General features: G+C 37.5%; 1 protein-coding gene across 6 annotated transcripts in view; it reads right to left on the bottom strand.

The window, feature by feature from the left end:
* Positions 1-1,577: 1,577 nt before the first annotated feature.
* Positions 1,578-18,006, bottom strand: part of CDON (cell adhesion associated, oncogene regulated) — a 123,376-nt gene continuing 106,947 nt past the window's right edge. For 5 of the 6 annotated variants that reach the window (XM_077112507.1, XM_077112502.1, XM_077112506.1 and 2 more), the window contains exons 19-20: positions 14,496-14,770; positions 1,578-4,780 (exon numbers count right to left, since the gene is read on the bottom strand). In XM_077112507.1, coding sequence (XP_076968622.1) covers positions 4,617-4,780; positions 14,496-14,770 — 439 coding nt within the window. In that variant the 3' untranslated portion in view covers positions 1,578-4,616. The remainder of the gene's footprint in view (positions 4,781-14,495; positions 14,771-18,006) is intronic. The other variant, XM_077112508.1, reaches the window with a different exon arrangement.

The following is an 18,006-nucleotide window of genomic DNA, read 5'->3' as shown; positions in this document are numbered from 1 at the left end:
GCATCAACCACCCCTTCCCCGTTCTTGGCAACTGGCACCAGGCTTACAAGAGAAGCCCTGGCTTGGCTTGTGGAAAATAGAGGTGGAAAGATGAGAAAGGCACACACGGAAACAGAAAAGCCAGGTGGCAGAGGGCAAGAGAAAATGAAGGTACTGCCGGGAAGTCTGGGGTGCTGCAGCAGTGTACGCAAGCTAGCTGCTCCCAGGCAGGAGTCCTGAATGGAGCAAATCCTAAATAAACCATACTCGCTCTCCCTGGTAGAGAGGCATTTCCATTACTACACCCACAGGCAGAGGCTGATTGCTGAGTCCCAGGTTTTCCTACTGGGAGGAAGCTAGGAGATGGAAAGCAAGAGCTAGGTGGGCACATGTGCCCTTCATTCAGCTGTAACAGGTGATGGGCTTTTCTATGGGTTCTTTATTTGCCAAATCTCCTTCCCTGAGAACACAAGCTTCTCTGCCTTGTATGGAACTGGTTGCAGAGCTAAGTGCTTGTCCCAGGGTCTGTCCCATTCAGCTTTAGCTTAGGAACACCATTCCATCTGCTGTAGTTGAGTCTCTGGGGCACTATGCCACAAGACCCAGTAGAGGTATTACAGGCTCAGCTTCTTGCCACCAGGCCTGGGGCAAAAGCTGGCTGACACAGGAGCAGGGCGGTTCCAGAGTTACACTTCTGTCATCTGCCAGCATGACTCACTGGCTCCAAGTGTGTATGTGTGTCTGAGATCTGGGTGAGACACAAACGAATGCTTGTTCAACTGACAAGAAGACTCGGTGCTCAGAGCTGCCTCCACAGGGGACTCAGATGAGACGAAATGCAAGAAAGCCAAGGGACAAGCCTGCCAGGAATTAGGCAAGTGGCGCCTGAAAGGAGACGGGAAGCTGATGGAAACTTAAGTTGCTGCTTAGGTTCTTACAGATTTTGGCTTTGTGAGAAAGGGGATTTCAGCTTCCCTCAAAGCTCTCAGTACTGGGGCTAAGATTTAAGGAAGGCTTATTTAAAATCTAAGAATAAAATACAAATGGGGGCGGGCCACGGTGGCTCAGCAGGCAGAGTTCTCACCTGCCATGCCAGAGACCCGGGTTCGATTCCCAGTGCCTGCCCATGCAAAATATATATATATATATATATATATGCAGAAGATTCTGCTGGCTTTCTGGTAAAAGCTTAGAAAGTTCAAGTTTTTAGGGCAAACAAAGCTTCTTCTTGAGTTGGGGAACTTTCTACACTGGGGTCTATTGAGGTGCTGCCCCAGGTTAGCGTTAAAACAAAAGGGTGAGGGGTAATCACCCTTCCCCTCCCCTCTTCCTTCCAAAGAAACTCCGAGTTACCCTGAGGGGGTCTGCTTGTCTCAGCCCAGCTCCTTGGCTCAGGTATTTTTCCCCAGCCTCTCCCACGAAACACTTGTTGCCTAGATGCTGTTCCTTTAGGGCCTTGATCTCTGCATTCAGAACAGTAGGGATTAGTTCTCTAGGCTCCTGGGTATGCAGAGGATCTGGAGGGGAGGACTGGGTGGAGGTTCCAAGGAATTCCAGAGTAAGACAAACACCCACCCCAGCTACAAACCACACGCAGCTTTAGCCAAACAGGGAGTACGTGAGTGTCCCCTTAGTCCCTTGCTACATGAAAGCAGCATTCTCTTTTAATATAAAATTACATCAACCAAATAAAACCTGCCAAAGCTACATCGTTTAAAATATGTACAATTTCAAGCACAATATTACAACCTCAAGGAAAATAAAACAGACTTTTCCATATGATACAAAGCATGCATCTTAAAGTCACTGCTTTAAAAGAGAGCAACGCAGATAAAATCCAATTAGAAAATTAAGTTCTCGGCAGAACTGTGGCTGGAATGAGCTTTGTGACATTATCGGCTTGCCGTGGCTGCACTGTGGTCTTTGTGGACTTGTTCGATAAAAACAAAGCCTGTGCAGAAATGCTTTTTTTTTTTTTTTTAAAAAGACCACCTCAAAAGGTGAAAACATTACAGTTTAGCTTGCATTCTGGATAGCACCTATCATCAGTGCAGAAAAGAAAGAAACAAGGGGAGAACAGTGAAATGATAGGAGGAGTGGGCAAAGTTCAATTTTAAAACAAAGAAGCACACCGAATTCGAGGACTAGAAGGAACATTATGAAGTCTGGCCAAATTGCTGGGAGGGGTAGGGGGTGAGGGTCAAGGGGAGAAATGCCGTCCGTGGGGAGACGAACGTAGGACAGAGGACAGGTGCTTTCATTGTAGAGTTAGAGCCTTGTAGAATTAGAGCCTCAGCAGATACACAGCTGGAGCAGCAAAAACATACACAGCTGGACCTGTCGGCCAAAAGTGTGAATGGCAGTGCTTTGGGGAAGCTGTATGGGAAAACATATAATGGCTCCAGATAAATTGGGTTCAAATTCAGGCTCTTAGGCTCATTAGGTGACTTGGGGATTTTAAGACCGACTTAGCCCTTGTGAGGATTAAATGAGATAACAGTATCGGGCACCTAGCAAGTGCCTGGTACACAGCAGTTACTCAACACATCTTAGTTCTCCCAGATTGTACTATATGTCCTCTTATTTCCTGGTGAAGCAGTATCAGGCAGGACAGTTTTTGGGTGTTGACTATGCAGGGCTTTAAGGTCCAGAAAAACTCACTGATTAGGGAGAACTCAACTCCTAAACACAAAGGCAATGATACACAGATAGATAGATTTATATATCTCAATATATAAAGGCTTTCTTATAAATAAAATACAATAAAGGGATAACACTTAAAACAGCGTTATGAATAATATAAATAAAGCAGTCCGTAATGAGATTGCCCTAGAGGTAAAGAAGCCACTTTCTCTCCCTATTGGACCCATCCCATCTTCAAACGCAATCTTTAAAAGCAGTTTATGACCTAAGGCTCATGCTAACACACCTGTGTTTCCTGCATCAAAATGACTTCCTACAAACATTTAGTCTCCAGGCTTTCGAAAGCCATCTCTGTGACAGTATCACTATAATATGATTGGCAAACATAGGATATGTCTTCATATTCTGTGTTACGAGGACTTTGTCCTTTGGTAGGCACAGAAGTAAGGGGTGCAGCTATCTCCTCCCAAAGCTAATTGCATCTAAAGCAACACAAAGAATAAACCCAGTATCCTACAGGCACAGAGACCTGGAATGTAGAACATGCTTCTACAACATCTCTAAAACCCTAGTATGAAATCATATTCACTATATTCTACTGGAATTAACTCTTGCATAGTGACCCAGCTTAAAGAGCATATTTTCACTAACAGTTCTATTTATAAAATATATAAACATATGTAGGGGAATACCGATGCATTTATATAGGAAATTGGTTAAGACAGCATTCTATTCTATTCAAACTGCAATTTCTGGGAAACTAAAATTTTTTTCACATATGCTGGAACTGCTTGACTCTACTTAAAGAGAGTCTTTTTTCTATTTCTTTCCCCAAAGGGAAGCACATAATCTCAAAAGCAGCAGTGATCCAGTAAAGCTTGACTCAAGCTATTAAATGCACTTACATTGTTTTTTGTTTTTTAAATATGGAGAAGCCTCCCAAAGGCAGCTGCAAATGTGCTTGCCACTCAGAGGCAGCGGTAACTATGATTTATGAGCTCTGTGGACCAAAGCGTTGGTACCTGTTAACAATGATGACATTCTGGAAAAATGTCAGGAAATTTTCAATCACCCTTAGCTCTTTCCCTCTGAATCAAGTCTTTACTGACACCACATCTTCCAGGCTGGTGCCCATGTTGGAAGTTAGAAAATGACTTTTTTCAGTCTATGTGTACCATGAACACAATCCTCTATTAATGGAGTAGATCAGAGACCTTCTGCCAAGACAGGCTCCCTTGAACTACCCCTCTGTCTTCTTAAAATGGGTACCTTTCTTGTCTTGGCATCACTTTAAAGTCTTCTTTTGTTCCTATCTTAGAAACAGAGTCAAAAAGGACCCTATGGTGTCCGTTTTTATAAACAAATGTAATTTTAAAGTAGCTGAACATGAAGGAACTCAACTATGCCCATGACACTATTTTTGATGACTGCCTAGGAAATTGAACCTAACCTGTGCCCCGGTGCAGCTAGAGGGTAAGTCAATGGCTCACATCATCATCACTTTTGTAGGAGGCATGCTTACAGAATGCATAAGCCAGGTCTGCTATGATAAACATTAGGTGACAACTGTGATTGATTTTTGAATGTTCTCAGAGAGTCTAATAACAGACCATTGAAAGACAGCTTTCCATCTAAAAACTTGACTGGTGGCAAACTTCAAACTGCCTGTGCAATTTCCTCTCTGCTGAATAGGCCAAAAAGTTGGATCTTTTGCATGAGAAGCTCTTCCTGTCACTGAGGTTCTTTGAGGTTCTCTGAATGATCCCACTACTTCCAGAAGGCTGAAAACAATGAAAAACAAGGTTGCTTCCTACTGAGGGGGAGAAAGGTATAGGGAAGGGGATTTAAGATACATTCATATGACATTATGACTACAAAAAATAAATAATTATTTCCTCTGATTTGAATTTCTGTCCATCACACAGTCCATTTTCAGGCGTGTTTTGTGCAGTTACTGGCTTGAAGTGGGAGCACGACCAGCCGTTTGCACGTCCTCAGGCTTCCTGGGGAGGTGGAAGGGTCCCTGAAGTGCGGTCTAAAGTAATGCCAGGAGGAGACCATGTTGCCTTTTCAGTACATTCCTCTGAGACAGGTGGCAAAATAAGAGGATTCCAAATTAAAATTTTGTTCTCTACTTCTGAATGGACACAGCTGTCTCCTGAAAAACAGAGAGGTTAGGGAACATTATGAAATGATAAAGGATAATTTTTTTTTTTTTTTTTTTTTTAAAGGAAAGACAGAGAGAAGGAAGGAAGGATAGAAGGAAGGAAGGAAGGAAGAAAGGGAAACATCTTTAAACATTTTCTTGTTTTATTGTATTCTGTTTCTCCGTTTTTGTTACATGGGCTGGGGCCGGGAATCGAACCGATGTCCTCCGGCATAGCAGGCAAGCACTTTGCCCGCTGAGCCACCGCGGCCCGCCCGATAAAGGATAATTTTGACAAAACAGTCCCCAAAACATTATTTTAACCAATAAAGAATGAATAATGAACAAAAGTAAGAGTCCAGTTATATTTTGTTTGTATTTGAGGGAGACAATAGGTTTAAAAACTTTAAAATAAAGTTGATGGTCAACCAAGATGATGGTATAAGATGCTCCAGGGTGCCATTCCCCCACAGAATCTTTGAACAACTAACAAATACTGGCAAAGCTATCACACTCAAAATTCCCACAAAACAGTTAAAGGGTTGCAGTAACTGGGCGAATGCTGAATCTAGTAAATGCAACTGCAAAGCAACCTCCCTCCTCAGTCCCTCTGTGACATGGTGAATGGAACTAGCCCGCACTTCCACTGTTGGTCTCTGTTTTGAAGAGAGCAGAGTAACCTCTGTGCATGTACTAGAACACTTGATCACTGTCAGTCTATCAGATGGCAGCCTGAAAGACTGAACCAGGAAACTCATCTCTGATGAGCTCACACAGAACCTGCTCTGCAGATAGAAGCAGCTTCTGGATAGCTAAAACAGTGTAAAAATAATTAAGTCAAAGTGGCTTGGGACAAAGGATTCTTACTTTGAGATAGAGCATGGTGGTGGTGGTGGTGGTTGGATTTTAATTCATAAAGAGTTAAAGGGGGCATTTAAACTCTTATAAATGAGGGAATTCCTAAGGCCAGGAAAAGACTCAGACTCAGATAAGATGGAGAAGATCCTACACTTCACATTTGCCTTTCTCAGGCTGATCTTGATAGAAAGGCTAAATCTTGAAGGAGAACACCAGCCAAACCAGAACTCATTTGTGCAGACTGTGAATGATGTTTTTTGCATTTGTTTGTATTTGTTAGCTCCCTGGCACTCAAGGAAACCTCTGTACCAGCTGGAAACAAACTTAAGGAACAGACAGCTCAGGGACTAAATCTCACAGTAAAGATATTAAAATATAAAAATGCATGCTATGCAACAAAATATTTCAAGACAAAGAAAAAGGAAATGAAGGCCCATCCAAAGGAATAAGATAAAAATCTGGAAGAGAGGGCAGGGCAACAGTGGCTCAGTGACAGAATTCTTTCCTGCCACACCAGAGACCCAGATTTGATTCCCAGAGCCTGCCCATGCCAAAAAAAGAAAAAAGAAAAAAAAAAAAAATCTGGAAGACATCAATGAAGACTAGATTTCAGACATACCAGACAGAGACTTTAAAGAAATGGATCTTCAGTGCCCAAAGAGATAAAGAAAAGCACAAGGAAAGAACTAAAAGGTATCAGGAAAATGATGAAGGAACAATGTGTGAAACCCAATAGACAGAAACTGTAAAAAGGAAACAAACAGAAATACCAGAGTTGAAGACCACAACAACTGAAATTTAAAAATCCCTAAAGGGTTTCAAAAGCAGATCAGAGGTGGCAAAAGGACAAATCAATGAAGTCAAAAATAAGAAAACTGATGTGATTCAGGAGGAGCAGCATAAATAAAAGAAAGAAAAAATTAAAAAAGAGAACAGAACCTAAAAGGTCTATAGGATACCATCAAGTATAACAATATACACATTATGTGAGCCAAAGAAGAAAAAGAAACAGAGAAAGGGGCTGAAGGAATAGCCAAAGAAATAATGATCTAAAATTTCCCAAATTTAATGAGAAGTATGAATATGCACATTCAAGAGGCCCAAAAACCTCCCAACAGGATAAACTTGACAAGACACAGCCAAACACATAATAAAACTGTTGAATGCCCAAGACCAGGTCAAAGTTCTGAAAGCTCAAGGGAAATCCAATGTGTTATGACAAGGAAGACCCAATAAGATTTAGGTACTGATTTCTTATCAGAAACCGTGGAGGCAGGGAGTCATGGGGGAGGAAGCAGGGCAAAATGGTGGTGCGGGAGGTGTAGAATTTAGTTAGTACTCTAGGGTAGCTAGTAGATAGCAGGAACTGTCTGGAACAACTGTGTGAGGGTCTTCCATGACGAGATACATATTGTACATCACTCTGGAACAGGTAGAAGGGCCGAAATCACATTGCAGAACTATAAGTAAGCCTCCCAAGCTGTGGAGGTTGGCAACCCCCTGTCCCCCAGCCCCCCACTGGCATGGGAGGTTGTTTTGGAGAAACTTCCCTGTGATGAAAAGAAGCAGTCTGTACTAGGAGCAAGGCAAGGAGAGATCAAGCAAGACCCAACTGCAGACTTAATTAAAAAATTCAGACTGCTGAATACAAGTTCTGAACACAGATAAATCCAGAGCAAGCATGAAAAGAACCTGGAAGTCTCTTTCAGCAGAGAGGAGGTGGGGCTGTCCAAAAAACAAATAAACAAACAAACAAACCAAGATGCTATGGAGTTGCCTAAGCTCAAATTATTGGATCAGTGTTGTTCCCTAGAAAGGGGGCACAAAGAGCCGGATACCAACTCCAGGTCTTGATTGGCAAACCTGGGGGGCAATGTATGGAGGTGGCCTAAGGATACATTAGCTGATGAACAGAAGGGAGAACTGTGGTGTATATATACAATGGAAGACTGAGTGGCTGCAAGAAAGAATGAAGTTGTGAGACATGCAACTAAGTGGATGAACCTTGAGGATGTTATGTTGAGCCAAATAAGCCAGAAACTAAAAGACAAATATTGTAAGACCTCCCTAATATGGATTAACTAACTGTGCAAACTCAGAGAATTGAATTCAAGAGCACAGGTTATCAGAAGATAGATTGGGCAATTGACCATTAAGGAGTACAGAATGTTCAATAAAGATTGTAAATATTCCTAGATTGTAAGTCTTACAACAGTCATATCTATTCTTGAACTTGAACTGTTATTTCTAAATTTTGAGAAGCTGAGCTCTTTGTGTATAACCTAGTCATTCCCTGGAACTTTGGATATCTCTGTGATACCTGAGACTCAGAGTTAAAGTTCTGCAGCTCTGAAAGTCAGCATTACCCCTACAGAACTGTTAAAGAAACTGAAAGTGAAATCAGACCTCAATTAGAGATATAAATGAAGCTGATCTGGTTAGGACTAAGGTAAATAAAAAATACAGGTAAAGGATGATATTGACTGTATTTTAAAACTTCAACTTCTATGTGAGACCAAAGGAAGAGATATTTATTCGGTACAAAGTTTACATTTTCTGTAGCACACACAATTTAACCTGTATGGTCAGTTCATTCAAGCAATGTAATTACTGGAAACTTGAATAGGGAATGAGATCGTGTTACTTTGTCCAGGTTAATATAATACCCCAATACATCCAAGAATAATTTGGGCAGAAAATAAAAAAGTATTTGCAAAGTCCCCTTGAGGGATCAGAGAAAAATGTGGAACTCAATAAACTTCCACACCTGGGGAATTCTTGAAATTCTTGCAAGCATTAGGGACTCCCAATTTAACAAGCCAAACCTTCACTCATGGGGCTTGCCCTTATGAAATTTATTCCTGCAAAGCAGAAGCTATGACTAGTTATAATTATGCCTAAGTGTCATCCCCAGAGCAGCTCTTCTGTTGCTCAGTTGTGGCTTGTCTCTCTAAGACAACTCTGCAAATAAACTCACTATACCATCTCCCCAACATAGGGCATGACTCCTAGGAGTGTAAATTTCCCTGGCAAGGTGGGACATGACTTCCAGTGATGAGCTTGGCCCTAGCAATGTGGGATTGAGAAAGTCTTCTTGAACGAAAGGGGGAAAAGAAATGAAACAAAATAAAGTTTTAGTGGCCAAGATATTTCAAATAGAGTTGCGGGGACATTCTGAAGGTTATTCTTATGCAGTATATAGATATTCCTTTTTAGTTTCTAGTGTATTAGAATAGCTTGATGGAAATATCTGAAACTGTTGAAGTGTAATCCAGTAATCTTAGATTCTTGAAGATGACTATATATCATTTTAATGGCGTGACCGTGTGACTGTGGAAAACTTGTAGCTGACACTCCCTGTATTCAGTGTATGTGTAGATAAGCAAGAAAATAAAGACAAAAACATAAATAAATAATGGGGGTGTATAAAGGGTGTGGGATGTTTGAGGTTTTCTTTATTATTTTTTTTCCTTTGGAGTAATGAAAATGTTCTAAAGTTAATTATGGATGAATGTACAATTATACTGTGTGCAATGACTGTATACTTTGAATGATTATATGGCATGTGAATATATTTCAATAAAATTGCATTTTAAGAAAAGATCTAAGAATTAAAAAAAGAAAAGGAAATTACAGGGATGAAGCTTTAAAGTGCTGAAGAAAAAAGAATTGCCAACCAAGAATTATATAAGTAAATCATTTAAAAATGAGGGAAAAATGAAGATATGCCCAAATAAAACCTGAGAGAATCCATCACTACTAGAAAGGCCCCTAAAGGAGATGCCAAAGGGAATTCTTCAAACTGAAAGGAAAGGACACTGAAGAGTGGACAAAGTGGCATAAATAACAGTATCTGGTAAAGGAAGCCATGTGTGTAATTAAAAATACCAGTACTCTGATTTGTATTTTTTAGTATGTAACTCCACTTTTTACTTCTTTCAGGTCCTAAAATGAAAATACACTAAAAAGTAAGAATATATCTATGGTTTTGGCATACAATGTATAAAGATATAATTTATAACGTGCAACAAAAAAGGTGGGGAGACAGAAGGGCATAAGAACAGTGTTTGTGTATGCTATCGAAGGTAAGCAGATATCAAATTAAACATAATCAAACAAATCAAATATGAATCTAGGATGTTAAATTTAAGCCCCATGGTAACCACAAAGAAAATATCTGAAAAATATGGATAGAAGGAAATGAGATAGGACTGTAAATGTCCAATACAAAAAAAAAAAAATCAAATAAATATGAAAGTAGTCATTAAGGGGAAAATTGAGGGACATAAAAGGTATGACTTATAAAGACAAAATATCAAAATAGCAGAAGATAGTCATGGATTATTAGAAGTTACTTTACATATAAATGGATTAAACTCTAATCAAAAGACAGAGATTGCCAAAATGAATAAAAAAAAGTATGACCCAATTATATGCTGTTTATTTACAGAAGACTCACTTTAAATTCAAAGACATAAGTAGGTTGAAAATGAAAGAACGAGAAAAAATATTTCATGCAAATAGTAACCAAAAGAGAGCTGGGGTAGCTATATAAATATCAGATAAAATAGACGTTAGGTCAAAAACTGTTATGAAGGACACTATAGATTATTAAAGGGCATACTTCAACAAGAAGAAATAACAATTATAATATATATATCCTACTAACAGTCCACCCTCAAAATATATGAGGCAAATAACAACAGACTTGAAGGGAGAAATAGACGGACCTATCTTCAGTGCATCACTTCCAATGATGGACACAAGACCAATAACGACAGAGAAGACGTGAATGACACTATAAACCAACTGGATCTAACAGACATATAAAGAACATTTCAGGCGGGCCACGGTGGCTCAGCAGGTAAGAGTGCTTGCCTGCCATGCCCGAGGACCCGGGTTCGATTCTCGGTGCCTGCCCATGTATTAAAAAAAAAAAGGATTAAAGAACACTTCACCAAACCCCAGCAGAACAGTCTTCTCTAGTGCACAGGGGGTCATTCTCCAAGACAGACTATATGCTAGGTTACAATCAATCATATGGTAAGCTCAATAAATTTAAAATATTGAAATCATACACTGCATCATCTCAGACCACAATGGGAGAACGGGATACCTCACAAATATATGGAAATTAAACACGATACTATTAAACAACCAATGGGTCAAAGAATAAATCTCAAGGGAAATTAGAAAGTATCTTGAGGTGAATGAAGGAGAGAGAAGAGCATAGGAACAGTGTTTGTGTATGCTATTGAAGGTAAGCAGATATCAAATTAAACAATCAAACAAATCAAATATGAATCTAGGATGTTAAATTTAAGCCCCATGGTAACCACAAAGAAAATATCTGAAAAATATGGTAAAGCAGCATTTCAAAACTTAAGAGGATGCAAAAAAGGCAGTGCTGAGAGGGAGATTTATAGATCTAAATTACTACATTAAGAAAGAAAGATCTCAAATTAAAACTTAACCTCACAACTGAAAGAAGTAGAAAAAGAACAAACTAACCCCCCCCCCAAAAAAGAAGGAAGGATATAACAGAGGTGAGAGCAGAAAAAAACTAAAGGGAAAAAACAACAGAATCAACAAAACCAAAAATTGTTTCTTTGAAAAGATAAAAAAAAATCAACAAATCTTTAGGTGGATGGATGAGAGAGAGAGAGAGCACAGAAATTACCAAAATCAGAAATGAAAAAAGAGGATATTACTTGTCAACAGAAATGAAAAGGATTATAAGAAGATACTATGAACAATTATATACCAATAGTTTAGACAACCTAGATGACACGGACAAACTTATAGAAATACACAAATTTACCTCACGGACTAAAGATAGAATATAAGATCACAACTGATCAATAACAAGGAAAGAGATTGAATCAGTAATTAAAAACTTCCAACAATGAAAAGTCCAGGATCAAATGGCTTCACAGGTGAATTTCTTGTAACAAATGCTGCAAGAAGAATTAACACCCTAACTCATGCTATGAGGCCAACATCACCCTCATACCAAGGCCAGATAAAGATACCACAAGAAAAGAAAATTATAGACCAATATACTATATGAATTGAGATAGAAATTTCTCAAAAAAATACTAGCAAACCAAATTCAGCTGCACATTAAAAGAATTATATGCCATGATTTATTTACTCCAGGTATGCTAGAGTGGGTGTCACATAAAAAAGTTAATTAATGCAATGCACCACATTATTAGAACAAAAGGAAAAAACACATGATCATCTCAATGGATCAGAAAAGAAATTTCACAATACCCAACACTCCTTGATGAAAACACTCAGAAAACTAGGAATAGAAGGAAATTTCCTTAACATGATAAGGGGCATATATAAAAACCCACATCTAACATCATACTTCATGGTGAAAGACTGAAAACTTTCCCTCTAAGTTTAGGAACAAGACAAGGATGCCCACTCTCATCAATGTTATTCAACACTGTACATGGAAAACTACAAAACATTGCAGAAAAAAAAAAATCATAGAAAACCTAAATACATGGAAGGACATTCCATGTCAATAAATCAGTCCAAATATTATTATGCTGTTAATTCTACCCAAAGCAATTTACAGATTCAAAGCAATCCCAATCAAAATTTCAATAACCTTCCTTGCAGAAATGGAAAAGCCAATCATTAAATTTATATGGAAGGGTTAATAGCCAAAACCATCTTGAGAAAGAAGACAGAATTGAAGGACTCACACTTCCCTTTTTAAAACTCATTACACAAAGCAGCATTAATCAAAACAATCTGGTATCAGAACAAGGACAGACATATAGAGCAATGGAATTGGATTGTTAGTTTAGTAATAAATCTTCACCTCTATGGCTAAGTCCACACAATGGGGAAAAAATACTCTCATCAACAAATTGTGTTGGGATTCTGGATATCCATATGCAAACGAATGAAAGAGGACCCCTATCACATACCATATTCAAAAATTAATTCAAAATGGATCAAAGACCTGTGAAAGAACCACAACTATAAAACTCCTATAAGAAAATATAGGCAAGCATCTTTAGAACCTTGTAATAGGCAAGTTTCTTAGATTGGACACCAAAAGCATGAGCAACAAAATAAAAAATAGATAAATGGGACTTCATCAAAATTAAAAACTTATGCACAACAAAGGACAATTCATAATGAAATTAAAAAGAAAACTTAGAGAATGGGAGAAAATATTTGGTACCACATATCTGATAAGTGCTTAAAATCCACATTATATAAAGAAATTTTACAATTCAACAACAAAAAGACAAGCAACCCAATTTAAAAATCGGCAAATGTCTTCATTAAACACTTCTCCAAAGAAGATAAGTAAGTAGCCAGTAAGCCACGAAAAGATGCTCAATATCATTAACCATTAGGGAAATGCAAATCAAAACCACAAAGGAACAGCATTTAACAAGTGGTAAAGAAGATGCAGAGAAATAGGAACACTCATTCACTGTGGTAGAAAACAGTCTGGCAGTTCCTCAGAGAAAGGTAAGTATAGAATTCCCATATGACCCAGCAAACCCACTTCAAGGTATACACCCCAAAGAATTGAAAGCAGGGACTTGAACAGATTATTGCACTCTGATGTTCATAGCAGCATTATTTAAAACTGCCAAGAGATACAAGCAACCTAAGTGTCTATGAATAGATGAATGAACAAAAATAGTAGTGTATATCTATACAATGGAAATATTATTCAGCCATAAAAAGAAATGAAAATGATATGTGCAATAACATGGATAAACCCTGAAGACATCACATTGAGTTAAATATGTCAGACACAAAAGAACAAATACTGTATGATCTCACTTTATAGGAAATACATTTTCAAAGTCAGTAAGTAGAATACAGATTACTAGGGGCCTGGGTGGGGGTAGGGAATGGGTATTTAATGCTTAATTTATACAGAGTTTCTGTTTTGGGTGATGGAAAGGTTTTGGTAATGGATGGTAATGATGCATTCCTGCGAATAAAATTACAACCTTGTGAATAAAATTAACAGCACTGATGTTTACATCTGAATGTGGTTAAAAGGGGAGTTTTTAGTTTGTATATATGTTACCACAATAAAAAATTTTAGAAACCATAGACTTGTACAAATAGTGAATCCTAATGTAATTTATGGGTTATAGTTAATAGTATAATTATAATAATATTGTATCATCAACTGTAGCAAAGGTATCACACATAAAAAGTATTAATATTAAGGAAAACAATAGGAAAAGGGATTATATGGGAACTCTCTATTTTCTGTATTTTTTTCTATGTACCTACAACTTCTCGAATAAAATAAATAAATAAAATGGAAATAATAAAGTTGAGCTCTCAGTAATAGTTACATGATTCATCTGTGAGTTAAACTCCTTGAAAGAGTTTTATCTTAAAGAAATAATCCCCTTTAAGAAAGGCTACAGCTCCAGAATTGACTCAAATGAAAAAGGGGCATGTAATCAGCAAATCTTCAGTTCACTTACAATCTGAACCAAAGCCTATTTGGCTTCTTTTTCCAAAATGAAATGGGGTCAACAGCCCGAGGTGAAGGATGCAGATAATAGCATTTCACAGAATTGCTTATCCAGCATCTTTTTTTTTTTTTTTTTAACATGGGCAGGCACTGGGAATTGAACCCGGGTCTCCAACGTGGCAGACAGGAACTCTGCCAGTAAGCCACCTTGGCCCGCCCTCCAGCCTTCTTTTAATGGCACAACCAACATACCCCCTTCCCAGTCTCTTAAAAAACATGTGAGCTGATCATAGAGAGGAGACTCTGAAAGCATCATCTTCCCTTGTATGGATTTTAGCTAACTGATGCCTATCTAGTAAGATAAGATTTCTAATGCCTCTCCTGTACCGCTGTCATGGTGTGCCGTACCATCTGTGGAATCAGGGCTGATCTCACTTATATTGTCCTGACCGCGAGGGTGCTGGGTAGGTTCTGGTACCACATTGTCCTTGATGCTGTCCTCGGATAACTGGCCACAATCGGGGACTGTGGAGGCCAGACACACAGGCATCTTCATGTGACTGAGGGGCTTCATTTCCAAACCATCTGGAGGATACGGCGTTACAACTGGGACCACAGGAAGGGGGTTGCTGGTGAAAGTGCCACTGGTTTTGCTGAAACACCTACAAAGGTTTAATCAAAAGAAAGAGATTTGTTTCCAGCGGGAGCAGCAGTTAGAATAAGCTTAATTTGAAATACCATTTGACATTCTTAATTCACAGATTCTTAAGAAAGATTGATGCTTAAAAATAGCTAAATGATACACTATGATTTGAAATATTAAGAACTGGAAAAATACAGTTCAAGTGAACAAACAAGAGAATGTATCAAAAGGCAAACCACTCAAGCATGAGCCCTTATATAATGGCCTATCCCTCATGTTTCCTTTGTCTTAGTCAATGTCAGAAGTTGTCTCCATTTCATAATTAATTGGCTCTTGAATGTACTACACCGCAGGTAAAGGCCAGTAGCCACTGGAAGGAATGAGAGAGAGAAAGGGGAAGACGAGGACAGAAAGCTAAGACACTTGAGGCCATATGAGAGAAAAGACCTTATGTTAGCCAACAAGAATGCACTGCTTTGATTTCAGATAATATGCTTCCTCTCACTCTTGAAGGAAACACCACAAGGATTAGACATTCAAATCTAGGTTTTCTTTGTTGATTTTTCCGATTTTTCTTTGCAGTATGAATCGCTGGAATTTATTAGCACTGAGCACTCACTTCAATTCTACCCTACTTCTTTTTTTATTAATTTTTAATTTTTAAAAAAAAATATGACAAGAAAGAAACACAAACATTCTTAACATATGATCATTCCACTCTACATATATAATCAGTAATTCACAATATCATCACATAGTTGCATATTCATCATCATGATCATTTCTTAGAACATTTGCATCAATTCAGAAAAAGAAATAAAAAGACAACAGAAAAATAAAACAAAAACAGAAAAAAAATATTATACATACCATACCCCTTACCCCTCCCTTTCATTGATCATTAGAATTTCAAACTAAATTTATTTTAACATTTGTTTCCCCTATTATTTATTTCTATTCCACATGTTCTACTCATCTGTTGACAAGAATTCTACCCTATTTTTATGTCCAGCCTAAGATTAGTGTTTTCTTCTTTCTCTTCTCTGTTCTTGAAACGAGATCATTTTATTATATTGATTTACTTCTAGTTTATTGGTTATTTCTTCTGTTGTCTCCAGTCTTCTGTTTAGCCCATCCAGTAAATTTTTCATCTTGGTTACTATACTTTTCAGTTCTGAAATTTCTATTTAGTCCACTCACAGTGTTCATATCTTCCAGTAAGTCTGTAAATACATTTATAATAGCTGTTTTAAAGTCATCATCTGCTAATTGTGACATCTGGGTAATCTCAAGGTCTGTTTCTATTGACTGGCTTTTTTTTTTTTTTTTTAGTAAGAATCAGATTTCTGTTTCTTCACATGTCTAGTGATTTTTTTTACTGGATTTCCCCCCTAATTTTCTGGTCTTTCTGTGAGCCTGGAAATCTGTGCTCTGACACTTTCTGCTTGGTTCCTCAGAACCAAGACTGAAGAATGCCCTCAGGCAAATACCTGCAAACTCACAATCTCAGCCACTGTTTTTCCAGGGCAGACTCTCGTCCACGTTCTGCTGTTGTTTACTCTCCAATAGTTTCCAAATTGTCTAGGTTTTATAATTATTATCTGCAGGCTTTCAAGCTATTCCATTATTGGATGCTGGAACCTCAGAAATACATTTTTTTTGTTTCTAAAATTAGGAATAAGTTTGGAGATGATGTTGCATTTGGCTTTAATTTGAGTATATTAGATAGTAAATGGGACTGACGAGTGGTATGCTGGAACAAGGCAAGATTAGGAAATAAAGATAAGAATACTCTGGATTTCCATCCTTTCAACATGGGGTCATATGTCTCTGGGCAATATGAAAATAAGTAAAAGGAAGTTATTCAACTGTTACTACCAATGCTGCTGGTTCAAGTTATTGGAAATACCAAATGCTAAGCATGAAGAAAGAACTGAGCCTGGAAGAGAAAAAGAAATCTATGAGTAAAACAACTCTTTCATTTAAATAACTCTAACTTTAATCTCAAATAGAGAAATACACTCCACTATACATGTAATGGAATAGAGACACCTGTCATCTGGAATGAAAGTAAAAGTATGTCAGATATTTGTCTGTAAATAATAACATTGAATTAGCAAGCAAAGACTAAAATAGATGACAAGATGGAGAATTTTAACACATAACTAGAATCTAATAAAAGGAGTCATTTAGAAATTCTAAAAACTAATTTATAATGATTGAAATTAAAAACTAAAAACATGGGGTGAAGATAAAACTGGACACAGATGAAGACAGGATTACTGAATGTGAAGCCGGTTGGTGAAAAGTATTTAGACTGAAGAGACAAAACGAAAGAAAATACAGAAAAAAGCTTGAGATGTATAAGGCATAGCAAATGGCTCAAACATATATATATATAAAACTTGTTTATATAGCTCTAACATGAAATTTCATAACGTTGATATAACAAAATAACAAGAATGCACCAGACAATGGTGAGTTCTTAATTCCTTCTGCTTCTTTAATTGTTTTATTCCAGTTCATTCCTTCAATTTAATGCAAAGTTTTGGGGTGAGATTTTAAAATGAAGTCTGAGGATAGCATTTTTTTGTCAGAATAATGGGTGAGGTGAATCATAACAATGGGAGAAGTTTAAAGGAGTTGGACAAGGTAGAAAGCAAGGGCCAAATACAAGGTATGGTACTTAGTGTGCTGATACTGTCACCAGGTTTTATGTGCCAGAGTAAACAAGCATTTGTTTTAAAATAAACTAATAGGGGGAACAAAGGTTAAAATAAATTGAGTATATTGAAATACTAGTGGTCAATGAGAAGGAGGTGTCAGGGGTATGGCATATATGAGTTTTTTTCTTTTTTCTTTCTTTTGCTGGAGAGATGCAAATGTTCAAAAAATGATCATGATGATGAATATACAACTATGTGATGATATTGTGAGTCATTATTGTAACCATGTCAAGAATGTTTATATATAAAGAATGTTTGTAAGTTTGTTTTTTGTTTACAATAAAAATATTATTAAAAAAGAAATTACAAATATTTAGAAAGAACAATGTACAATTTCCTATTACCTTTTCTTTAGTATCTGTTTTTCAGATAACTGAAACAGAAAAACAGAGCTGTATTTACTTTTCTTTGGCACAATGACTAACATCAGTTGCAGAGTGGTGCTGATAGGAAGAGCATAATTTGAGTTATATATTTAAAGTGAATAACCAAATTTTTTTTTAAGAGTGAATTAAATTTAATTTCAATC

This window comes from Tamandua tetradactyla, chromosome 8 (assembly GCF_023851605.1).
Source record: "Tamandua tetradactyla isolate mTamTet1 chromosome 8, mTamTet1.pri, whole genome shotgun sequence".
NCBI lineage: Eukaryota > Metazoa > Chordata > Mammalia > Pilosa > Myrmecophagidae > Tamandua > Tamandua tetradactyla.
This window is presented reverse-complemented; position numbering and strand designations above follow the sequence as displayed.